The sequence below is a fragment of the Falco cherrug genome, chromosome 2 (assembly GCF_023634085.1).
Source record: "Falco cherrug isolate bFalChe1 chromosome 2, bFalChe1.pri, whole genome shotgun sequence".
Classification (NCBI taxonomy): domain Eukaryota; kingdom Metazoa; phylum Chordata; class Aves; order Falconiformes; family Falconidae; genus Falco; species Falco cherrug.
The window spans coordinates 57,614,577-57,641,202 of record NC_073698.1 but is presented as its reverse complement, the minus strand read 5'-3'; the positions used below and the strand labels follow the sequence as shown (position 1 = coordinate 57,641,202).

Here is a 26,626-nt window from a genome sequence, read left to right as displayed (position 1 = left end):
GCTCAAAATGCACTCAGCATCTTACAAAGGCACATACCCTCATTAATCTCTCAAACCACCACAGTTCTTCAACTCCCTCACATATTTTCAAAGGGCATTTCTGTAAAGCCTCATCATTATGATATCAAAACAGTGCTGGGAATGTACACGGGCTGTTGAGATGTCTGCTTATACACCACATCTCAGTATGCCTCAGTACTGAGGTTTTCTTGTGCTGTGTCAGATCTGATCAGTAAGCAGCAGTTTTAAAGCATGTACTGATCATACATCTCTTTGCTACAAACTATAGTTAAGTTATTTTTAAATGCAAATGGCATATAAAGTTTTTCACTCAAACCTCTGGGTAAAGTTTCTTCCATGAAAGTCAGTAATGTGTAATTTCAGGGGGGAGGCAGGCGGGTTGTTTCTAATTACTCTCTTCGAACAGACTAATTGTAAAAGGATTAAACATAGATGCTTTCACATCCCCTAAAACAGTAGGCTGCAAATCAAGACCAGCGTACCAACAAGGGTTTTTTTTAAGCACTTGAAAAAGCTTACCCCTCCCACAAAAGACACTCACGTAATCACTCTTGAAAACAATGTGCACGGGTAAGCTTTTGCACTCAAGCCATCCTGCCAATGCCCTTAACTGCTCAGAGGATCCAAGAAGCTACAGATATGTAAGTACAGAGAAGAATGAACTCTTTTTTCCCCCCGCTGAACAGCAGCAAACAATTCCAGAAATATTATTTCTCTTTTTTTGCATTATACTGGCTATTTTCATGGCGTAGGTAGGATAAATAATCTTTGGATGGGAGAGACAAGGCTTGAGGAAGAAATTTGTGATAATTTGTGTTCACATATTAATATGCTGCCAGTTAATTTTTATTAAAAGGATCTCTTGACCCACAGCATCAACAAGTTATTTCAAGTCCTTTCTTATAATACAGCCCTTTGACAATCACATGGAAACATTTGATAGTGCATTAGTTTAGACAATTTTTTTAGCAATAGTATTTATACTAATGCAGGAGTAACTACTGTACCAGTAGAAAGGGAAGCGTTACAGTTCTTAAGTAATGCACTGAACCCTGCAGAATACTTTAATAGTAGGAGAGAGCCTTAAAAAACCCGTACTATGGTCGTGAATGCACAGCTTGCTCTATCTATCACACGCACTCCTTGGCTATGAAACAGCTTTTATTGTCAGCTCAAAAACTCCTCAGCCACTCTCCTCACATCTAAATTTTGCAACAATATTTTAATAATTCAGAGTTTTATGAGCTAATTCCTCTTTTACCTTCTGACATGCATGTCTTTCAAAGTTTTTAGAAGGAATTATTTTCTGAATTGGAATCACCAAACATCTTTCTCCTTATTACTGATCTTCATGCCACAAAGCTAAGAAAAATTACAAGTGATATGATTTTAATGCATCTTTCCAATTAAACATTTTTCCCATTTTTCCTATTATACTGGCAAAACAAGACAGACTGTTCAACAGATGATAACTCAACTATCATTTATCTTAAAAAACAGAGACTGCACGCATGCCTTTCAGCACAGAATACAAGAGGTCTATCTAACGTTTTCATGGCTCCTCCTGAAGAAACAAGGGAACTGAAAATTTACCTGGCAATTAGTCTTTAAGAGCTCAAATCTTACCCCTTTCTGTTCAAAAGATTGAGGAGTATGTGTACATATAATGAATATTAAATTTAAGCTAGCATTCTGAAGTTGTAATCCCTAAAATTAAAGACTGTACCTGTACAGGTCCCATACCACCCTGGGGGGAAAAAAAAAAAATCATATAAAAGGTGTGCACATTTTCTAGGACTAAAACCCAAATAGTTGTTTGACCCCTTTTTTCTTCTGCTTGCAGGAATGTAATTGTCAGTGGCTCAGATTTTTATTTTCTGTATTTGTTATAGTTTAGGCTCTCTCTTTTTTACATTTAGTATACTTAGGCAAGTAAACTGAAGGGAGGTTAATCATCTCAGCATCAGCATGGCTCTTCACATGCATCTTTGGCAGAGATGACTTATGTTAGATAGTTCTCCCACTTTTCATAGGATAGATCCCGTTTGGAAAGAGATATCCAACAGATAAGAGCACCACATGTACACTTCAAGTGACTTCCACTTTTTCTTTAACTAGTTAGGCCACATTTCCACTTAACTTTTTTATTTTCCATTTTGCTCACTGTAGCTTCCCTTATTTTTGAGCACCAAATGTAACTGTCATACAACTTTGCAAAATCTATAATAACAGATAAAAGCAGGACCATAAAGATCCCACACTGCATGCATCTGCAAATTCTATTAAGCACTTAAAAGAATATTTTAATTCTTTATAGCTGTCATTATGACAATTTCATTCATAAAATGTATACTTGGGATTCTCTGACATGTGGCTTACAAATTCGGCTTTAGTACAACAACAGATTTGGGTCTACACCAAGGAAGCACTAGCCTGGAAACTCTCACCAAAATTAGCTGTGGGTTGTGACCTGAGGATTCGGTCTTCAGGTCATTATGCCTACTCATTGTCATTTAGGACACGAAGCTCAGCAGCTTTTGAAAAAACCTAAATTAACAGAATGCAGTAGAAGCATATGAGTGTTATAGTATTAGAAAGAAACAGGAAGCCTGAGGACACGCCTGTGTCTTGCCTCAGCTTTTATTAAACCACGTGTAATGCGTAAGCTGCCAGATAACACACACCTATATATATATATGTATCTTAGGTATATGTTCTTTCTGTATCAACAGAGTTCTATTATGCAACTTAGCATGCACACCTTTTAACATACATAAATGTATGACTAGTTGAATCAAGCCTTTTTCTCAGAGAAAACACTCTACAATGAAGATCGCTTGCATGATAAATTAGAAATTCAAACAGAAAACAATTGATTTCAGAGATTAAGGAAAAAATTAAACCTACATAGCCAGAGCACTGCCTATTTCCCATCTTCTGCTGTTTTTAAACTCTATAAGATTTACACAGCTTACAGCTATAGAGGACTGTAAGCTCAGGAAATCGTCAGGTCAGGCACTGCAGGGAAAAAGAAGTCTCTTTCCCGACCATTCCTTTTAAATAATTTATACTCTCTATGTATACATAAACATTATTTCCCAATACCATTTGCTAACAAAATACTGTCCACCTCAAAGTGATTAAACCACACTATGTATACAGTCAGGAGAGATCTTACTGGTGATCTGCCATGCCTTTCCAAAAATTTAATTAGTGTCCCTCTTAAATTAGCTACTGGATGGATGGGCCATGAATTCATCTCCAAAGAATGAAAATTATTGAGACAGATAAATGACACATTAGATTACAATACACAGTTAAAACCTTCTGCGTGTTCCCGGTTCTGCTGGAAAAACAAATGGTGCTTGTTCATCAAAAGCAGGAGATGAGAGAACAAGAAGAGAACTCATGTGGCATACGGAGAGAGCTTCACATCACTGCTTGCACCTAATCCAAACCCGTGTAATCTAAGGTTGCAACACTGCAATTGCTGGCTCATAGCTTAACTCTGTACTTGTTAATAGTTGAATGTATGTAACATTACAGTACTACACATAAAGCTCATCATACATGAAAATCTCTATGAACCAGGGCTTTGGATTATGTAGTACTTCCAGACTGGAGCTACCACTCTGTCCATCAGATACCCTTTGCAGTGGGGACTCTGCCCTGAGCTGGGCTCTTGTGTACTGCAGTATAAAGGTAAAATGAATGAATAATGCTAGTCAACCGTTTTCACAGAAAACCAATCTCCTAGAACAGTTTGCTTTCCTTCTTTGATGAGATTACAAAATTGGCTTAGAAAGGCACCTGCACAGATCTCAGACATGTTAGATTTTGTAAACAGCTTCATGCAGTCCTGTGATTTCCCCCTCCCCCCCAAGTGGATACTATTGCTGTAAAATGTCAAGAACGCACACAGAATAGACTAGAAGTTGCCTAGCTAACATTTCTCATAAAGTAATTGGCTAAAGAGAAACTTCTCTTCCATCGGTGGTCAGAAAGGAAATACAATGCTAGGACTTGGAGAACGGCAAGTGAGAGAACACTAAAGAACAATGTGCACTGGTTGCAAGCCTGGGCATAATATTAAAATTAATTTTAAACTCTCCCAGGCATAAGGTCCTCCAAGGCAGAAGCAGAGAGCAATGGCGATGTCCCTAGACTGGAGATACCCTAGGGCACAGTGAGTCTGAGAAGTACTCTGGGATCACAGTGAACTAACTTCACAAGCTCTCGGTACAATGTTACACAACTCTATCTCAGGTATCTCATCAACTGAGCAGAAAAAGCAAGGACGTAGCAGGAAGCATGCTTTCAGGTACACTGATACCAAGAGGTATCTGGAACCCCATCTCTAGTGTGGAACTAAGCTGGGGTTAGAACAGGTGTCACAGGACTACTCTGCCTTGTGGTGAGACATTTGAGAAGTTCACCTTGAATCACCAAAAGGCTCAACAAAAACAGCAACTGAAAATTAATTTAAGGGAAATTTAGAAAAAGAAGAGACACCCACATTTTTTAATAGGGAGGTTGCCTGATCAAAAATTACAGTACAAATGGCTAATTTGCTTTCTCTACAGTTATCCAAATCAAGACCAAACAGCATTTTAGAAAATACACTTTAAATAAAAAGTTAGTGGAATCCACACACAAATAACTAAAATAACAACATAATCTGGATTATAAAGGAAGTCACATTAAATGATTAAGTGTCTGTGTCACTGAGTATTATGTGTCTGCAGAATCAGAAAACATAAAAGCCTGCACAACCTGCTTTATAATACAGATACAAGGACAGGAATTTTAAATACTTTATGCCTTATTTTGCATGTACCTATATGCAAAAAATGTTTTCTGAAATTATTGAATTGGTAAGGTAAATTAACGTTATCTTTCTTTCAGGTATATATTTCAAAATATATCATTAATAAACTCAGAAAGCCACTGGGCAGGGTTATTTAATCCAACAACCTATATGAGCAAAAATTTTGGTAGTGATTTTAGAGGGTAGCTTCAATGATGCACCTGGATTTGAGACAGTAAGTACATGGCTGTGTTCTCATTAGGTATTCAGCCACATAGCTCATTAAATTCAAGTCCACCTAGTCTGAGGTTTGCAGCAGTAAGGAGACAACATTCTCCATTTTTCCTCCAAGAATGCAAAACACATAGAAAGTACACAAAATGGGCCTGCTGCTGTTCTTCCAGATACAGCATATGACATCCTCCACAGAATGTATGTATAGTAAGCTGATCACTATTGATTGCTGCCAAGAAATAAATGGCAACCTGACACAAGGAATAGGATTTAAAAAATAATAATCTTGTCTTACTTGGTAGTCTAGACATCTTTTAGGAAGAAAGGTTTTTTTTTAAATGCAGCCCTGTTCAAGTGAAATACCTGCTGAGGTGAATACAGAGTTCATCCAACAACAACAAGAGCTCAGATGTACAAAGGAGTTACTGTAGCTCAGGTGATACACGCTAAGTTGTCAGATGGTAGCAACTTTATCATCTGTTTGGGCCCCAAACCAGATACAGTATCTCAATGTGTTGTTTTTTCTTAAATTAAAAAAAATTACATATATTCAGGTAATATAGCACCTAGACACCAACAGTGGCTGCTCAGAAACGGCCATAAATACCTACGTATAGAGAAAATATTAATACTCATCTAGAGTATTATAAGATGTGCTCCTTACATAAACAACAAAAATATTTTTTGGCTAACAGAGGATCAAAAAGAACACTTCCCACACACAAGGCTGACTCCCACAGCAGGCAGAAAAGCCTCCTGACATCCTCTGTCAAAGAGCACAGTTTAGCTGATGCACACACTACCCCGGAAAGCCTGTGAGCTGTGGTCCTCCAACTTTCTTCTCACCTGTTTGGAGGCAGCTTGTCTCCCACTGAGCTGCTCCCCATGTATACCCATAGTGGTACAATGGATACCATATCAATATGCAACGGATAAACAAACTCTCAGCGAGGGCGCCTTCTCAATATAGCCATGGTTTTATGCAAGTTTGAACATCCTATTTTGAGCAACAGTAAGTTCTAGATTAATGTATTACATTAAAGATCCAACTTTACAGCACAAAATTAGGTAACATGCAAATTCTACTCTTAATGTAAAAAAAAAAAAAAATCACTGAAATTACAGATTTCTCCTAAACCAAAGTTAAACATGTTTGTATAATAGATATTCTACATTTTACATTTACAGAAAGACATATGAATGGATGTGACAATTATGCACATAAGGAACCAAAACTATTACAACTTTGCAATGAAAATAAAATTATGCAGTTAATATGCTGCATCTAGTTACTGCTGTTTATCATCAATCTTACATTATTGTTCCTTATATATGCTTAAGAAATTATTTTTCCTAAATTTCAAGGAAGAGATGAGTAGAAGATAGATGTCATGCTGGGAGTGTGAGCAGGTAATCAGAAGCATTTAAGAAACAAAATACCCCAGTGACTTTTACCTAGGTGCCTACACAAACCCACACTATTTTCTGCAAAAAGCAGTCTGTTACACTTACGTAAAACAAGAGCCATCCTATGTGCTTCTACAAAGGAAAATATGAAACAGGAGGAAAGTATACTAGAACTATCCTCAGGACAATAACTGATTAATACCACTGTATTAACCAATCATCAAACACACTAAGATACTGTAAACGACACAGAATAAAACTAATATAAAAGTACAGACATTCTTAAATCTGCACTACAGTTGGAGTTGCTATTTAAGAGTTTAATTCCCTTATTCAAACCACAAAACTCCCAATTCAGATTTGACTTCCATCCCTGAACGCAGTATTCCCACCTCTTGACCCAAGGTACCTACCTCATGGGTATCTAAGAATCAGAACACTGTACATCTATCAGTCAGAAATCACTCACCTGTCTTTCCTACTGCCTGTGCAACACAGCAAACATAGACTTAATATACTATCTGGATGCTAAATTTCTTCCTTAAATATAAGTAATATAACTCATTTATGTATTCTAATACACATCATCCACTATCCACAGGTTTACTGTTTAAAGAGAACCTTATGCACCCCTGCTGACCTAGCCAGCAGTCTGACCAGCCTGGCTTATGATACAGCATGTGTTGCAGGTACATTAATTGTGGAAAAACCAAAAGTAGGACAATCTCCTCAAAACATGAAAGAAGATACTAACCTTTTAATGCTTTCACAGGTTAATACAAGGATAATAGATACTTTTTAAAACGTGCAGCTTAAAAGTCTTAAAACTGAGAGGTATTTCCAGAAAGTCTTTTTTAAGGTACAACAGGCTACAGCTGTTTATAAATAGCATGTGTTGAAAGGCAGATCCTCAGAAATAACCTAGACGCTTTAATTAAAGGTACCCAACAGACTTAAAACTCAGGTTACAACAGCTTTTATCTCCAGATAGTATTCTGCATTAAAGCAGAAGCAATCTTGCTTTGACTGCTGTTTTAATCCACAAACAGCCTCTAAAAGGCACCATTTTGCAGAACAGCTGCTTGAGGAGTAACATTAGAAGCCCCATCCTTTCTGACATTTATGCTCACACTATGCAACTGTCAGGTAACAATACACCTAAGAATTATTTTGCACTGGAAGCAATATCAACAGGATAGGGTCTGTTCTGTTTCTGAAATTCTGCTGGATAATTTTTTGTATTTTTAAGTCCCCCAAATCACTGCCACTTTGCAGCTCTGCCATGCTACTTCTGACTGTGCAGGTTAAAGAAGTTGTAAAACCTACTAAATTGACAATGTGTAAAATATTCCAGCTCGGTTACCTCTCTTTTGCAGCACCACTAAAGAGTGACTAAAGTAGCAGTCTTAAAAATTTATGCATGTAACAATATCTGAATTAGATTCCAAAAGCCAATTCTTAAAACTAGTATTAAGTAAGCTGAATTACTATAATGCCAATATGATAATTCTGAAAAAAATTAAGTTTCTCTAAACAAGTTAAACCATGACAACTTGAATTGTTAGCAACAAAAATTAACAAATTAAAAATTTAAAAAAAAATCCCTACATATTTACTGAAACACATTTAAAAGATTTTGCCTGCTTGTCTGATCCTTGAGGAGTTCATATGATCCCTTATCATGTGTTTCTTCAGACTCCTTTGTCCCCTCGGATTTCTTTAAACAGTCTTCCATCTCCTGATCACCTATGAACTTCACTTTCCAAATACATTACAGCCCTGGTTTATTATTTTGCCAAGTCTGATTTTTTTCAAAGAGAAGGAAAGAGATCAAAACAGAAAAGCCAGAGCCATCTTTTTGTTTGTTTGTTTTTGGAAGGAGGCTTGAAAAGTATTTCACCATAAAGAAGTTTCATTTCAGTTTTTTACAGTCTTGCTTTTTGCAACAGACGTTGGCTGTTCTTACGCACAAGAAGTTTGTATTTATTACAAAATGTTCCCTTTTGTGTTTTTTTTTCATGTTAGGCCTATGGATCTTCCTGCAACAACCACGGTTACAGAAATGGACACCTTCACAGCTTCTCAGACAAACAGTTCCACCTGTGACTTATATGAGCACAAAGACACAGCACGGATACTACTGCCTGTCTTCTACAGCTCCATCTTAATTCTTGGGGTGCTTGGAAACGCCATTGCCCTCACCGTCATTTTTAAAAACAGAAAGAAGATCAACTCCACTACCCTCTATTCAACAAATCTCGTCTTCTCTGATCTCCTGTTCTGTATTGCCTTGCCTACAAGGATAGCCTACTATGCCCTGGGATTTCACTGGCCATTTGGAGAAGCATTATGTCGAATAACTGCTCTCATGTTCTATATCAACACCTATGCGGGTGTAAACTTCATGACATGTTTGAGCATTGACAGGTTTTTTGCTGTTGTCCACCCCTTCCGATACAAGATCAGAAGGATTAAGTATGCCAAGGGCATTTGTGTCTTTATCTGGTTTCTTGTATTTAGTCAAACTTTCCCATTACTTATACAACCCATGTCACAGGAAGAAAAAGAAAGGACTACGTGTATGGAATATCCAAACTTCGAAAAAATTGCACATCTACCGTTTATACTTCTTGCTGCCTGTTTAGTAGGGTACCTTGTTCCCCTGGGGATTATACTATTTTGTTACTCTCAAATTAGTTGCAAACTTTTTCAAACGGCCAAGGAAAATCCACTGACTGAAAAATCAGGGATAAACAAAAAAGCCATCAATACAATCATATTTGTAATTATAGTATTCATCATCTGCTTTACCCCTTATCATGTTGCAATCATACAGCACATGATTAAGAAGCTTCAGAATGAACCCTTGTGCACAGAAAAGAAAATCTTCCAGAAGTCACTCCATTATACCGTGTTTCTGATGAATTTTAACTGCTGCCTAGATCCTTTCATCTATTTCTTTGCATGCAAAGGATACAAGAGAACCGTAATGAAAATACTGAGACGACAAGTGAGTGTATCAATTTCAAGTGCTGTCAGGTCACACCATGAAGAAAGCTCACGTGACATAGGAGAAACACAAATGATGGCACTTGCAAAATCTTCCAATGGAAAGCTACCTGAGAAATGAAGACTGTAGTACACTGCAGTGGAGCAAATTTAAAAATCCTGGGTCCACAGTAAACACTCTTAGTGCTCCCTGTACAGCAGCTTAAGTAAGATTCTGTTTCTCAGGAAATCAAGGAGTGATGCTGGACTGAAAAAGAATTGTCATAGGACAGCAGGAAAACTCAGCATTATAATTTCCTCGCTGTATCGTTTTGACCGATCTCATTATTTTTTCCAGGAAATATACACCAGTGTGAATGTTCCAATTCCATATGGCACATATGTATGCCTGGATGTTACTAACTCAAGCAAAGACTTGATTCACAGTTTGGGTGTCTGAGAAAGGATTAAACAAAAATAGCCCACAATTCAGACTGACAATAACCAGAATATCTGAACATTGCAAGACCTCTAGCTGTGCTCCAATTACAGCAATGGTTTTGTTAGTCAAGCCACACAAGCAGAGGAAATCAGACTTTGAGATAAAATGGACAATCTCTGTGCACGTTTGACTATCACAAGTGCCTAGTTTATAGCCCTTTGGAGGTGAAACTGCATTTTTAGTATTTGGAGCACAAATGTCTTATTGGACAATTCACATACATAACATTGTCAAATGTAATAGATCAAAAGTTAATGAACTGCTTGGTTCTCCCCAACACTGAGTATCTCCTGTATGTTAAATCACTCATCTTTGCAAGGTGTATTATCTCTTTACTCCTTTTCCTAAAGGAGAACTTTTCTTTCTAGTGTGTATTGTAAAAGAGTATTTACTCTAGTTGTACATGAATAATTTATAAACACAAAAAATAAGTTGAAGTATGAGACTGTGATATGAAAATTGCACTGTTTCAGTTAAAAGAGCAGTGATACAGGGTTCTTCAGAACTTCTGCTGAAGTCAAACATGGACACGAGACAAATGGTTTAGAAACATGAATAAGTATTCACAGTTGAAGCCACCAAAACCTGCATTAATGGGTTAATTCTGATGGTGAGATGGCTAGCTCTTTTTAAGTGCTGTTTACCTGAGAGAGCAATAAATGGGAACAGCAGGCCTGGCTGGGAAAGAACAAGCTTTCCCACCACGCCTTCAGAAAGCATATCTGGGATCCCTTTGGGCACACTGAAGTTGGGCCAGCAGAGACCAAATGACTTAAACACATCCTGCTGGCATCAGCTCAATACCAGTTGAGCATCCAGGATGCAAGCCCTGGGTTCCTGCTGTCATGCCCTTCCGTCCTGTGTCAGTTTCCTTCCCTACTTTATTCCTGGCCCCCCTGTCTTTTCTTTTGTCTTCTATCTTATTAATATGCCTTCACCCGCCAACACAACTTGGTAATTGCACCGTAAGTTTGTGATGGAAAAGGAAAATTAAAGAGTGCTGATAATTGCTGGTAAAAGCTATGCCAGATGTCAGAATAAATGTTATTTATTGCAGCTGTATCTCTCTGGCACTGAGGTTGTACTGGAAGTCAAAAAAACATAGTTACATTTGTCATCTTTGCAATTCCTTCCTTCCTCACGTGTTGACCTCCACCTACCTGCAAGCATAGAAGGGTCATATCTGAACATAAGTACGGAAACATTAAATTAGCAATTACTTTCTTATGGGAAAGAAAATGCAAAAGACCTTTTATTTCATACCACTTAGTTTGTCAAAATTGAGTTTTTAATTACAAAAGACACTATGCAGCTACAGGAAAACGGAGTAAGAGAAAGAATTAACAGAAGAAGTTCTACTTAATTCTGTATACTATAGTAGTTCTGTTCTTGTCAGCTTTTTTAATAAACTAATTTAAATATTATTTAAGAATTTGTTCCTATCGAAGTAAACAAATGGTAACCTGACAAAACCACAGACAGACCACTCGTGAATACCTAGAAACTGTAAAAATAAAATATATGTATTATTAACATTAAACCAGTACAAGCTGATTTTATTTTACTAACATCTGGGTTTTAATTTTTGCTATGCATTTAATCTAACTGTGATTATAAAACCTTAAAGGCAAGAAGTCTTTTTTTATGCTTGTCTGTAAAATATAACTCAAATATGTATTACAGCACCACATAATGCAGATACCTATTCTCTTTTAAGTGGAAACAAAGTGAATATCTATATGGATAATCTCTCTCTACCGACATTTTCTTATGTTAGCAATTCTGCTATTGAACAAATTTAGACTTAAGTTTCTAAATCACCTCAACATTCTCAAACAGCTAACTTTACATCAAAATACTGCTTTTGCTCTAATAAGCCTTAGAGCATTGGTCCAGTTAGATACAGGTTTGAGAAAAGCTGGGGTTTTTCTCCTTATTTTAGTATTTCTCAAATGCTGAAGAAACAAGTAAAATGAAAACCTTTAAAAGCTAAGATAAGCTCAGCTTCCTGGCAAGAGCCCTAAGGGCACAGACACAGAAAGTGACAATTTATAGCTGTGGCAGCTGATGCCACTGCTTCCCCTTCACTACTCATCAGCACGCACTCACAGCTCACACACACGTATCAATGAGGAGCCTCTCTTCTGTGTGCTTATCTGAAACTGCCAAAAGTAGCGGCAGTGGTTTCAGTCGGCCTGGGACACAGCATTGAAGTAATTTAGAGAGCATCTGTCCTATTTCTTCTACCAGCTGTGCTGTGGGGTTGGTAGCCATCACCAGTCAGTAACAAGCTGCTGCATAGGAGCAAGGGAAAGCAGTAATACTGAAAACTTACAGCTCAAACAACTGGTTTTCTTCAGGATGCCCTTATCCATTTACCCTGCTGGTACTCTTGCCCCAGTATTGTCTGCTGGAGTATTTTTACCTATACCAGTTACCTATAGCAGCACACCTCAAGTCCCTCTCCTCCTGCATGTTGCACAGACATGAATAAAGGGGGTAAAAGCCATACCTGGCATCTCTTCTCCTCTCCAATACTAAGTATATTAATGGATGTGTCTGTCTGAAAAGACACCAGCATGCCATGCCATGCAACATGTGGCTGAAGCAGTAATGAGCTTTGTAAAAGGAAATTAGCTTTTGCTTAGGCAAAAGCTGTTGATACATTCTAGGAAGTACCCCCATCTACATGAAAGGCTGGGAAATGGTCATCAGATCTGGAGCTCACTCACCCTTTTCACTTAAAAATAAAGCAGCTGATGAGTAGCAACAGGTTCATATGGCTTGCTCATTATGAGGATCTGACTTAGGTTCTTTGGGGAAACTGGGCCTCTGTTTGGAGGGTGAAGTCCAGTCAGGATCTTAAAACCTGTGTTCATGACAAAACAATAGGATATCTTTTAACTCTACACTTCAGAGTGTAGGGCTAGGGCAATTGCTAAGAAGACTCCAAGTAGACTATATGTCCACTGCTGACATCAAATCTTAGCTGGTAGGGAATGTGACAGACCACATAGAAATAAAAATTACAAGGGGGGCCAAATGGTACATTTTGGCTGTCCCTGTCCAAGTCCAGAAAAGAAAGTTGTACAGACACCTGTTGTTGAACACATTACCAAGTGAAAATGCATCATGTGAAAAATCCCAACACACATGCATTTTCATCAAAAGAGCCTATAGTTCCTTCACCTTTTGGTGAGAATGCAAAACTAAGGACTACTAATGCAAGTGCTCAAATGGGTTCCCTCAGCCACCTTGGGCTTGAGGATATTGAAGCCTAACTGAATGTGTGGAGATAACACAATTTCCTGTGGCTTACATCCCAGTGGAAAAGGACAGGTATTCCCCAAGGCACTGCTGCCTGACTCTTTTGGCTGTGGCCCTGAAAGCTGCGCCGATGAGGAACCTGTTGGCAACATGGTCATCTCCTAGCAAAAGACAGTAACAGCAAGTGTCCAAAGTGGTCAACATGCTACCACAAATAACACGATACCTGAAGACTGTTAATGACTCCTCCTGAAGCAGCAAGCTTCATCAAGTATCAAGAAAAACATGGAAGGTTCTGGTTTTTTTTAAAAGGATGTTTCATTGAAGACTAACATTGTTCTGAAAGTCAAAAGCTTTTAGGTAAGCAAGGAATGAACAGACTCCAAGAAAATTATGAGGCAGCCTGCAACATAAGAAAAATAAATAAGGTGGAGCTGAAGAGAAGGAGAAGAGAAGCTTTGCTTTATACAACCAGTTTTGGAGGAACTGAAAAACAGTGACTGTCTCTTCCATCTTCATGTCTGTGGTACAGAGCAGGGGAAGAACTTAAGACAAACCAAGGTTTGTATCTTAGCAGTATCCCACTGTGCTGGCTCAATACAGGCAAGGTCAACAGTCACCAAGAATCACTAGAAAAACATCAAATTCATTGGAGTGAAATATTTCCTAATACAGTCTTGGCTAAGCTACAGCCTGCAGGCTAAGGCTATTGCACCAAAATAATTCAGCCAAGCTGCAATCCTTTTTGGAAGAAAAATAGGGGAAATGCTGTTTGTGTAGTAAATGCTCAGACATATTTCCTCCATTTTTTTCCCCTCAGAATACTCTCTTGGCTTCCTGCAACATCTAACTTTGGACTTCCTGAGGTATATGGCTCATCTTTGCACCATCATCTGGTCCCTTTTTGAACTCCAATCAAATGTCTGTGCCTGCAGCATCTTGCAGCAAGAAGTTCCACAGACAAACTACCCATGTTGTCTGGAGCCATTTTCGCTTGTGACACCTGTTAGTTTCATTTGAAGTTCCCTGCTTCTTGTATTAGAAATGAGTGAACACAGCCACTCTGTTTACCCTTCCCACATTACTTGTGATTTTACAGACCTGCATCAAATCCCCTTCCTTCAAGTCATCTAGTCACTTCTCCGAACAGTCAGATCAAAGTTTTTTACCACTTCACCCAAACTACAGAGGAAGGGAAGAAGGCAAGCGCAAAGAAAGAATGGAAATCCAACTGTGTTCAAGCTGGGTGGCAGAAGAGAACAGGGTATCTCTGTACACAGGGAGACCAACAGTGTACTGATCCCCTTTTCCTACCACAGTAGGGTACAGGGAAGTCTCAAAAGTAGGATCTTCCCCCACAACTGCCAAATTTGGATAACCTTGCTCATACGCATTAAATAAAGAACAAAACCTCAATGGGCTGGAAAAATGGGCTCACAGGAACCTCATGAAGTTCAAGTGCAAAGTCTGGCATCCAAGATGGTATAAACCCAAACAATCTTACAGGCTGGGCACCACCTGGTTAGAAAAGAAGCTGGAAAAAAAGGTCTGGGCTCCTGGTGGACAACAAGTTAGAGAGGAGTCGGTAGTGTGACCTCAAGGCCAAATATGTATAGGACTGTGTTCAAAAGAACATGGAGGAAAGGAACCCCCTCTGTTCAGCTCTTGTGAGATCATACTTATGAGTCCTGTACCCAGTTTTGGGCTTCCCAGTACAAGAAAGATACTGACATACTGGAACAAGTTCCACCAGGCAGCAGGCCACCAAAAATGATGAAGGGGCTTGCAGCACATGCTACAGGAGGAGAGGCTGAGAGAGCTGAGATGGTTCAGCCTGGAAAGGGAAGACTGAGAGGAGGTGTTACCACCGTCTTCAACTGCCTAAGGAAGAGGGGTTCAGAAAAGGTGGGAACACCCAGTAAAAGGCACAAGTTGCAGCAAGGAACAATTAAACATTAGGAAGCATTTTTTCATCACGAGGTTAGTCAGACGTTGGGAAAGGTTGCACAGAAAACCTGTGGCATCTCTATCCTTAGAGATACTCAAAACTTGACTGGACACAGCCCTGATTTAATTGGCATTACCAGGGTTATGGTTTATGATACCCAGAGGCTCCTTTCACCCTGCATCCTTCTACAACTAACAAGTTTAGCCAAAACTTTAAGTTAGACAAGAAAGTAACATGAAACTCAATGTCCTTGCAGTAAAACTAACAAACGATAAAACTGTAAAATCTTCTAGTATTGTCCTCTATTTAAGCCCTTATCAAAATGCTGTCAATAGCATCCTCCTAAAATAAAGAAAGGTCAAGACATGGCCTAGATTTCTTTCAAAAAGCTGCATTCATTTTTCCTCAGTGCAAAAATATGAGTTTCTCCTCTTCCTCTTTTCTTTTCCTCAGTTGTGACAGATGTTGTGCAAAGGGCTAAACTAAAAACGCAAGTTTTGCACCTGTTCTGAAGGCAGCAACATTTGTGGTTATCCTGTCCCCTCCAGAAAAGTATATGTTTTCTTATGCCACGCACAAGGATAGTTATGTTCCTCCCTCTAATAAGCTAGACTTAGCAGTTTCATCCTTCCTGTGGCATGTAACTTTCGAGGGAAGTTGTGGTTAGTTGACAGAAGGCACTCTGAGGCAGCCTACTTTAAATATAGAGATGCTGAAAACTGATTATTCTCAGCCTACAATCCTACAAAGCAGCTAGATAGTGTTTCATCAGCAGCTACTGATGCTAGGGGGCTAAGAACTTAAAGGTTTTAAGGTTTAAACTTAAACTTAAGGTTTCACCTTAGTATCACAGCTTCCAAGTATGGACAGTTACAGCCATTCTGTCCAGAAGTAACAACAGCACGTTCTTGTCACCAGTTGGACAGGAAGAGATGAAACACTGATGCCAGCTGTATTTTTGACAACAAGAGACAACTGAAGACTCCTGACAAGTTATCAGACTATAAAGGCAACTCTGAGACAATTCTTTATTTTTGTCCTTTAAAAAATAAACACAGTGTATTCACAACACCAACTATTCGAAACAGCCCAAACACCCATCAGAACCTTACTCCTCCATTCACCCAGATAGCGGCAAACCAAGTATTTCAAACGTGTCAGGGCTAGCTACATAATAATGTTATTTATGCTAAAAGAGGGATAGAGGTCAAAGCTTCATGGTCATACCCCCAACACTTAGCCACATCTCATGATCTCTCCTAGTGGCTTTATTCTAGGCAAAAACTGACATAAATGATCAGACAGGACATCTAGAAAGAGGCCTGGGCCTGCAATAAAATAACACATTGTATATCAATATTAAAAATGTCAGCTGGAAGAAAGTATCTCAGTTCTGTGAAAATAAAAAAATAAAGCCATCTGAAATTACTGACATAACAGATTACATTGTACTAATTTCATTAGATGAAAGGTTTTTCCTCTGTAACTCCTCTTAGCCCACAAGCTAGAGCAAAAGCTCTGAAACTAGCATGCTTGGATACCACCACTGGCAAGCTGACACCAGGGATGACTGCGGGACAGGCAGCCTGCAACTCTGAGCTCTCTTTGCCCCTCCTTGCTTGCAACTCTGCACTCGCTTTGCTCCTCCTTGCTCTTCTCCTGCATGGCTCCAGACATTCAGCTAGCACCTGCATCCCATGCCCTGGCCATACCCAGGAGCACAGGGAGAGCTGTCCACAGCTAGGCAAACCCACAGAGGCCAAGCTCATGGCTGAGAGGTACTAGCTGAGGACCACTGCAGATGGAGAGCAGACCCTAGGGGTCAGGGAAATGCCTCCTGTTGTCTGAACTGATTTTACTTCCTCCATAAAATGACTCTTTACATTCTTCCACTGCATGTGCAAACTGAACTTGGAAAAATTAATTCTTCTGGTTACGGCCCTGCCCTCCTCATACTGTGGTTGCTGGTGCTGTGGAGGCACTTACTGTACAGCTCAGCATTTCTATTCAAGCACCACTGCCATCATATTATCCTTTTGCTGTGCTTCTTGTGCTGCACCTTGTAAATTCCAGCCAAAATTAAATGGTTCATGATCAGGACTGTAATTAAAAAATGTCCATAAAGGAAGATTTTTGGAGCAGATATCAATAGTTAGTACTACAACATATTTTAACTACAGATGAAGTCTCATTGTCATATGTTCCAGATAGTCTTTGGAACTTTAAAATAAAAAACGTTTTTAAAAAAAGTATTTGTCTTTAATGTTTTCATCAGTTCTTTAAGACTGAGACATTTTTATTGGTGTTGCACATAATAATTCACAGGAATGAGACTAAAGAATAATTATCTTTACTATTTAAATCCTCTGTCAAAATACCTATGATCAGCAAAGCATAAAAATGTAGCTTGAATTCTGAAATTACTTCTCAGAAATCTGATTCTAATATTCTTTCTCAAGGTGCCACTTCCTAGTCACAAACAAAAACAGGAAACAAGTACGCCTCACTGGCCACAGACACATTGGTGGAAAGCATTTTTGCTACTCTCTTTTCACAGTTTTACCCAACTTTGTCAGCATCTCAAAAAAAGGTCTAAGCAAAGACGCATGATTTAAACTCTGTCTCATGTGGTATATACCTCAACTGCTCATAACAGGACTCTTCCACACACAGAATGATGACAGCAGTGGCCAGGGGGAGAATGTCAGGGTGTTCTAGCAAGATGCACCAAGAACTACAGAGCATCTCAAAAGTATTAAAGGAAATTTTGCTTTAGTTAAGTGACTTTGGCTTAGAACAAAAATACTTCTCTGACTCATAAGAAATGAGAAAATCAGCATTACTCTGAACCAAAACGTTTGCAATTGCAGAAGTAACCTTATCAACAATGAATCAATAATGGCCAAGACGGCCAACAGCATCCTGGCTTGTGTCAGAAACAGTGTGGCCAGCAGGACCAGGGCAGTGATTGTCCCCCTGCACTCAGCACTGGTGGGGCCGCACCTCAAATCCTGTGTTCAGGTTTGGGCCCCTCACTGCAAGAGGGACACTGAGGTGCTGGAGCGTGTCCAGAGACGGGCAACGGAGCTGGTGAAGGGTCTGGGGCACAAGTCCTGTGAGGAGCGGCTGAGGGAACTGGGGTTGTTTAGCCTGGAGAAAAGGAGGCTGAGGGGACCTTATGGCTCCCTACAACTGCCTGACAGGGGCTACAGGCAGGTGTGGGTCAGTGTCTTCTCCCAAGTAACAAGCAATAGGACAAGAGAAAACAGCCTCCAGTTGCACCAGGGGTTTAGATTGGGTATGAGGAAAATTTTCTTCACCAAAAGGGTTGTCAAGCACTGGAACAGGCTGCCCAGGGAAGTGGTTGAGTCACCATCCCTGCCAGTATTTGAAAGATGTGTAGATGTGGCGCTTGGGGACATGGTGGACTTGGCAGTGCTGGGTTAACGGTGTGACTTGATGATCTTAAAGGTCTTTTCCAACCTAAATGATTCTATGATTCTGTAATTTATCTACTGTAGCAGCCAGCACTGGATGACTATTCTGTGACAAGTTGGTGTATGTTTTGTATATTTGCCCTGTATATTCCCTGACCCTAGACTCTCTATCTACAGTGGTCCATCTACAGGTCAGCCATGAGCTTGGCCTCCGTGGGTCTGCCTAGCTGCGGACAGCTCTCCCTGTGCTCCTGGGTATAGAGGGACTCCTCATGGCCAGGGACATGGGATGCAGGTGCTAGCTGAATGTCTGGAACCCTGCAGGAGAAAAGCAAGGAGGAGCAAAGAGAGCACAGAGCTGCAATCAGGGAGGGGTAAAACCATCATTTCTCCAGCTGCCAACACCAGCAGGATAAAAAGTCATAATTCTTTTTCTCCAAAAAGGAAAAGTATTCTTTCAAATCAGAAAGACTGAAGTGACTAAGTTAAAAATTTAAATTAATGAACTTCTGTTATGAGCGAAATGAAAGTGAACAAACTAATTGTAAGACTTTTCAGAGAATAATAAAGCCAAAAAACCCCACCAAGCAAATTACTAGTCATGGAGAACATAACAGTGAGCTATCCTAAAATCTGTGAGAGAGAATCGAACAGTGCTTCCTCTGAGAAAAACTGTAACCGAGCAGCAGATGTAAGAAAACAAGGAATCAAAAAATGGATTTGAAAAGTCTCCCACATTTTAGGGTGTTTAGGATGGCAACAAACACACAAAAGCATAACCCCCCATTAATGCTACATGAACTCGGGAAAAATTTTAGTGATTTCTGTACTTCATAGATAAAAGCTTAAATACTGGTGTCATCAAAATCAGCAATACCTCAGAAGTTAAATAAACTTGTGTTTTATTTGTTCAAAACAAACTGGTGAAATAAAATATCTCTTAATTTGAAGACTTAAATATTACTATTTCAGTAGTCTTATCTGTGCTTCCCAAAAAACACTTGTTGGCCTGTGGTAACAACATCAAACAAATGAAATACTGTAGGCAACATCACAATCTGCTCTCCCCATTTAGCTTCAGTTTTAACTCTTTAATATTTTGCAACAGGCACTAAGCAAAGATTACCAATGCAGTGGTTAAAATTCTACTGAAAAGAATTTTTTCCACTCTTAATATGTGCCTCCCTCCTAGAGAAACTGGTTGTATGGAGAAAAAATTTCTGATAGAATTTTTAAATTATTTTTTAAAAGTATACTACTGCAGACAAAAACAATATCTACTTTTATTTTTAAAAGTTCTGTAGAAATATAAAAAGTAGCAATCAATTTATCTTTCCACTTCTTCCAATTTAATTTTGAGAAGTTCACAATGTTGGTTCAAAGTAACGCTTGGTAACATCACCTCCTCCCCATGCCAACTCAACCTAAACTTCATTACCATTTCTGTTCCCTCACACATAATAAGAATAATGGGAATTGTCCAATGAAAGCACATTTCTCTCTAACCTGCTACCCCGATTCTCACAGAGTAATACTAAATCACTCTGAGAGATACAAAATCTCACAATAATATGCTTATTGTGGAGTGTCTTCATAACAATTACTGCTTCTTTTAATAGCCCTTATTTAAAATTATCCAGTACTGAAATCCAATTACAGGTCATTTATCTTTAAAAAGGGTTAAGATAGCTGGCAGTATTTAGCCAAGTTGGCAAGACTTGTAATGTTTACCTCCATAAGCTGCTTACAGAACACTGACTGCAGAGATTAATCCTGCCCAGGGCAGACCAGTTTCTTTCCCCTTAAATAAAAACACATTTCCAATCTGAATAATTACACTTAGTTCACAGATCTCTAATAATGACATGCTTGGTACTTTCCACTTCATTAAAACAATTTAAAATGGTAAGTGTGAAAGTGGTGACAGCCTGCAATTACAAATGCCACTTAGTGCTCTGAATTTGAAAGGGGCAGCTCATCTCAGTGAAGCCCTTTCAAAGGTATACCACCTTGCTTCCAGACAGATTCAACTACCTGTAACACTTTTTGCCAAATTACCTCCCACTGCTTTTGCCCTCTTAAATAATGTTACCCAACTGCGTGTTTTGTGTGCACTGTGCCTATCTGAGAGGTGTGATAGCAGAGCGACTTCATAACCCAACTGCAATGTAGAGGTAAGTATCCTAATTATTGTGAAAACGGAGCATTGCCCTATTTCAAAAACACTCTCAAAATCCTCAGCCATTTCTTAACCAGTGTCAGGATTTGCTGATTATCCATTTGTTATTACAGTCTGATATCTCAGATGGCACAGCTTTTTATAGGGCAGAGCTTTAGGCTGATAATGACTCCTTGGCCTCTTACAGCTATTAAAATCAGGGCTTGGTGTGATAAACCATGAAGACTCCTGGTTCAGTGGTTATAGTCTTCTGCCCTCCTCCTCCCGCAGAGGTTACTGATTCTGCAGCAACGCATGCCTTAACCTCAAGCACATGAACCTGGGCTGAAGCAATCAACTGCAAATCTTGTGGTACAGAGTAACAGAAGGACAGAGTCCCGGTTCTGCCTTCCAGCCACACAATCCCATTGCTTTCCTCACTCTGGTGCTGGCACTCACCCACCAGAAGTGAGCAGCTTTAGATACTTAAGCCAGTGGGAAATGATCCCTGCAAAAATACATATGTATACGTGCTTTATTTTTAATCATTATTTTATCTCCCTAGAACCACTGCCTGTAGGAAGTCAGACAACTCGCACTGCAAGTGGTAGATAGGAAAGCACAGGCTGGGGCCAAGTGCTTGCTCTGTAAGTGGCAGCCTACGCGTCAACCAGCTCAGCCCTGCTACAAAACTGCACCTTCAGCAGATGCAACAAAGCCACATGGACTTGTTCTTGCTGTCTCCTTTGCAAGGCTCTGGTACAGCAGCGGAGAACACAGCCAGTGAAGCCATGTTTCTGTTTTGAACTAGCACAGATCCTTCCATTAAGTCAAGCCAACTCAGGGCCCTCAGTTCTGAGTACAGGTGCCTCAAGCTCCCTTACACTGATCAAACATCACTTTGCATTTGTTAACGAGTATTTTTTGTCTACCGTTATTCTGCCTCTTCTGCCCCATGTATTAAGATCTTCATAGTTCCCTTAAAAGTCTAAATACACTAGATCTCATTTTCTGATCCTGTCCTCTTACTCATTAATCTCTTTTCACAATCAGTGCTATATTAAGCAGGAACTACTTTGAGTGGGTGCACATATTTGGCCAAACATTTTTTGAGGATGGGGAAATCATTCAGTCTGGAAGCGCATAACTTAAGCACTTAAGGGCAAAGACTTGGCTTAAGAATACTTGTAAGGTAGACTCCTGACTGTCTACTTCCCTTGGTTGAACGTAGTGTGGAAGGAGTAAAGCACACCTGGTCTTTTCTATTTGCCCATCTCGTACTTCCAACACAAAGAAGGGGTTCAGAAGTAGATGAGAAGATGGAGGTATGCATATAGTTAACACATCCCAATCTCCATTTATAAGCAAGTAGTAGTTCTTTCCCTTTGAATGAATATTTGTATGTGTTCACTGGGATTGCTGTAAACACTCACCTCTCTTAACTGTGGCCCAGAGAAGTTACTTGAATGAACGTCATGCTCAGGGTAAGAGAGACCACATTGTGCAACAGCTACCGCAAACGCCGTCTCAGGCTTGTAGCCAAATCATCACTTTCACTAAGATGTAAATAAAACTCCAGTTTTTATTTCTAGAGTGGCAACATTCCTTAATGATTCCGCTGTGGACACCGGGGCTCATGCCTGGTGTTTACCTCTAGCTCCCTGGTCACCTCACAGTTTGCTGTTCACTATGACAGTCTGTACAGAGACAGTTATTGCACTGAAGTAGTAAGAAACACTCATGAATGACCTTTATAAAAAAGAAAGTGTGTTTGACATGCAGGAGGTACAGTTGCCCCAATTCCAGAAATATGAGGGTTCAGATCAAACACCAGCAGGCTGACTTTTTGACAAGTGATGCAGGAATCTAGGATGAATGCTGAGGAGAATCTTAAAAAGAAGAGAGGGAAAGCACAGGATGTTACACTGCTTCAGCCACAAGGGCTTGAATCTTGTTTCACACTTCTGGTAGAGCACACAGCTACCAACATTATCTTCATCAAAAGGTGAAAAGAGTCGCTGACCACAGGCTCAAAGAACTGTGTGAGAAAATACAGCACCAAATTAACACCCCATTATGGAAAAGGATCATTAGCGAATGCAAACAAACAAAACTGCTTCTCCTACCAAGCCCTTGATAAAACTCTTGGTGACAAGCGACAAAAAAGCCCTCCATAGAAAAGCACAGAGATCGCTGCTGAGTATCCCTTTATGGAGCCCATCTTCTTTCTTAATGTACAAGGAAGGTAAGTAAAAATGTAATAAAAATTAACATAAGTTTTAAAACACAGAAAGGTATTTTATCTCACACCACAGGGAAAAATCAGAACTGCAAAAGACTAAGTACTTCTTGATTAACTGTTTCTTACCAGGGTTTAGTGGATGTGCTTTACGAACCCCAAAAGCTATCCCCAGGCTGGAAAGCAATGACAAAAAGCAAAGAAGCAGGTGTGGGATGACTGCATTGCTAGCTGAGATAGTCTTGAATGAAAGCTGCCCCTCAGATGGAGCGGTGCCATCACAACTGCCTGCTCTGCATCCTGACCAACCTCTCTGTATCGTCAGAAAACTAGAAAAGGTGGCCTCATGTCTGATTGACCTCAGAACAGAGGAAAACACTTTTAAAATAGCTCTGAGAAATCATCTCAAGATTTCCTGCTTGAGACACACCTGACTGAAGCACTCAAAATCCCACTCAATAATTTGCCAATATGTAAAGTAAGTTCCACCAAATGACTGACATCCCTAATCAAAGCAAGAGAGAGGGTGATGTGTCACCTTCATGCCTGCTTAACACACATTGGTACTGTCAGCTATCACTGTGTGGATAAGTTGAACCCTGACAAACAAAAGGATCATCTAGCCCAGGGGTCCTCAAACTACGGCCCGTGGGCTGAATATGGCCCCCCAGGGACCTCAATCCGGCCCCCGGTATTTACAGACTCCCCCCCCGCTGGGGCTGGGGGGGGGAAACCAAGCAGCCGCAGATGACTGCCTGCCACTGCATCCGCACGCCGGCCCCCTGGTTAAAAAGTTTGAGGACCCCTGATCTAGCCCACCTAGTCTGAAGCCACTGTGTGCCTGGTATACAGACAGAAAAACTCAAGACATAAGGTCTCTGTCCCTCCAAAGATATCAGAAAGTTCCTGGTTCAGGTAATAGAAATCTGTGACTACACACCTGATAATAGCTGAAGACAAAAGGCTACAGTCCTGTGGGTGTCTTACCACCACTGTACACTCTCTCAAACTATGCCTATGTGCAAGACAAGCAACGAGCAGAGCATCATTTTTGGAAATACTGCTAAGTGGCTCACTGAAGCTAAGCATAGACATGTCCAGCGGGACGTGGAGATATACATCACAGACTGAGTAAAGTGCCCTCCAAGCCTGGTAGCCTGGAAGCAATGAAAATCATGTTTCTATGAGGGTCAGATGAGCCTTTTATGATTTTTATGAATCTAAAGAGCAGAGAGCTGTCTAGCAGTTAAGGATATTGACACTTCCTCTGGTAAGCTGCCATTCATGAGCCACTCCACTGAACCAAGAAGAGCAGGCAACTACATTGAAGACAGACATTTACTTCAAGAGGCCCTTGAAACACATACAACCTCAAAAGTGGAACCCTGTACTAGGAGTGGTCCAACTTGTAATGGGGATTAGCTTTTAACTCTGTATTTAATATCTACATTTTCATTCTGCAAACTTCTTGTCTTGGAGAACATACATTTGATCAGCAGTGATCCAGGACCCTGGTATGTTGCACGCCCAAATTCAGAGTTACAGTTTCATTTGCTTTTGAATGTGGTTAGTTTCATAGCCATTCCTACTCTGGCTGAGAAATACTTTCTTTCCAAAGTTTGCAAGTCCTACCTGAACTTATGGCTCACATAACTTCACCTGTTTCATGCTTCTGGCGTAAAGAACGTGCAGAGAAGCACAGGGTAGCATCAACCTCCCAGAACCATTTGCATGGACAAGTTTAACTATGTGACCGCTGCCTGTGCTGGGGAGGGAGAGATGGGCACTACAGGAGAATGAGAGCTTCAGCCTCTCTTACCACCATTCCAGCATCTGATCCCCCACTGCACTATGAGTTGCCATGTTCCAGCACAAAAACCCCAGTTCTCTCCACCCTCCCAACCCCACACAGGGAGCACAGCACCCAGTCCACACCTAAGCAACCCAAGGGCACACCTCATGGTGGTGGCCTGAAGAGAGTCTTCACTCCCAGCTCCCCGCTGATTTAAGCGCTAAATGATGACCTTTTATCACTGTATTTACACTGTATTTAGTGTAAAGCACGGGCAGAGCAGAGCCAAAAGATGACAATTTATGATGACCTATGTTGCAAAGCATGTAAGCTATTTTTGCCTCATTTATCATCACCTATTTTCATGGTAGAGACAGTAAGTTGGAATTAACTACTGAAATGTGACTCATATATCCGCTATTCAAGATTTTAAGCACAATTCTGTAGAACAGCCTAGTAATTGGCTCTCTCTCTCAGTCCTCTTCTACAGTAAATATTATTCACTATTTTTTGGCTGAGCCATTTTTTAAACTATTTTTGAATTCTTGGTTTAAAAAAATTAAGAAAATTAAAACTCTTCTCATAACTTACCACATTATAATTACATCTTAACGGACATCACAACATGTCTTCAGAGGCTAAAGACTAGTAAAAAGAGGTTTTAATGTTCAGCTTATTCACAGTTTGGCTTACTTCACAGTACTTGAAAATTAAAACACTTCCCACAATTTTGGGTTCTTTTTTGCCAAGGCACCATTTGCACCTCCTTTTGATTCATGGCTGTAGTTTATCTTTTCTTTTTCCAAAGACAGCTCTGTAAGTATTCTAAGGCACAAATCACTGGCAGGAAATTGTTTAGCTTGTTCACCGCAAAATAGAAAAGCTGTAGCAGAGAAGTGATTTCTTTGCAAAAAAATACTTCCCCATTAAGACCACCATATAACTGTTTTTCATAACTACAGACCAAGGTGTCTGAAGCAAAGCAATGACTAAACAAAAGGACAGTATTCAATAAGCATAAAATAAAAGCAAAGAGGAAATTTTAAAAGAAAGTAATGCCAACAAATCTTGATATTTATACAGAAAGTCTGCAAAGTCCTTCAACTCTGAAAAAGAGACATTATAATTTCTTCAATCTTTAGTGAAGCAATCACGTTAGGTCTTTTACTAATTATCTGCACTGTCTCCCATCTCATGTGCATTTGTTTTTTGAAGTCTCAATAATAGAACTGTGCCTTCTCAGAAAACCACTGAACTTACTGAATCAACTTCTGTCCATTACTTTGGTAAATCAAGAGGAGTTTCTTTAGAGCATGTCACTGCAAGACCTCCTTTGTAAAGAAGTTACTCAATAGCCCTCCTCCTCTTGTCCTATGAAAGCGATCATAGACTCCTTATTTTGCAAAAAGACACAACAGATACAGTATCTCTTCATACTAATAACATCTCCAAGTGCTTTGAAGAATTATTCATCCATTTTTCTTCCTTTTCCCTCCACCCCAATCAAATAATTAGCTGCCCTACAAATATAAGGAGGGAAGAGAGATACACAGACCATCATTGGAACGGAGGCAGTTCATTCCATGATGAAGGGGGATATTTTATCCCTTATATGAAAGGATACCAGATCCTTAAAACAAAAACATTGTGGCAATCCATGCTCATAGCAGAACTTCTACAGATAGGAGACAACTGATGTGTCTAGGATGTAATGACTATGAGATTGTTTTTCTTCAGATCACGCAACACTGGGCACCACAGACACTAAGCTTATTTGCAAACAATAGCCAAAATTATCATTTGTCCAGAATTGTTTGCCATAGACA

At 39.7% G+C, this 26,626-nt stretch overlaps 2 protein-coding genes across 3 annotated transcripts in view; one reads left to right on the top strand and one right to left on the bottom strand.

Moving 5' to 3' along the window:
• The window catches only part of UBAC2 (UBA domain containing 2), a 101,154-nt gene that overhangs the window by 41,874 nt on the left and 32,654 nt on the right, over window positions 1-26,626 (bottom strand). The window lies entirely within an intron of this gene.
• Window positions 524-11,518, top strand: GPR183 (G protein-coupled receptor 183). The gene is made up of 2 exons (XM_005443935.4): window positions 524-662; window positions 8,495-11,518. Exons 1-2 carry the CDS (start codon window positions 622-624, stop codon window positions 9,597-9,599), a joined length of 1,146 nt encoding a protein of 381 aa, XP_005443992.1. The 5' UTR covers window positions 524-621; the 3' UTR covers window positions 9,600-11,518.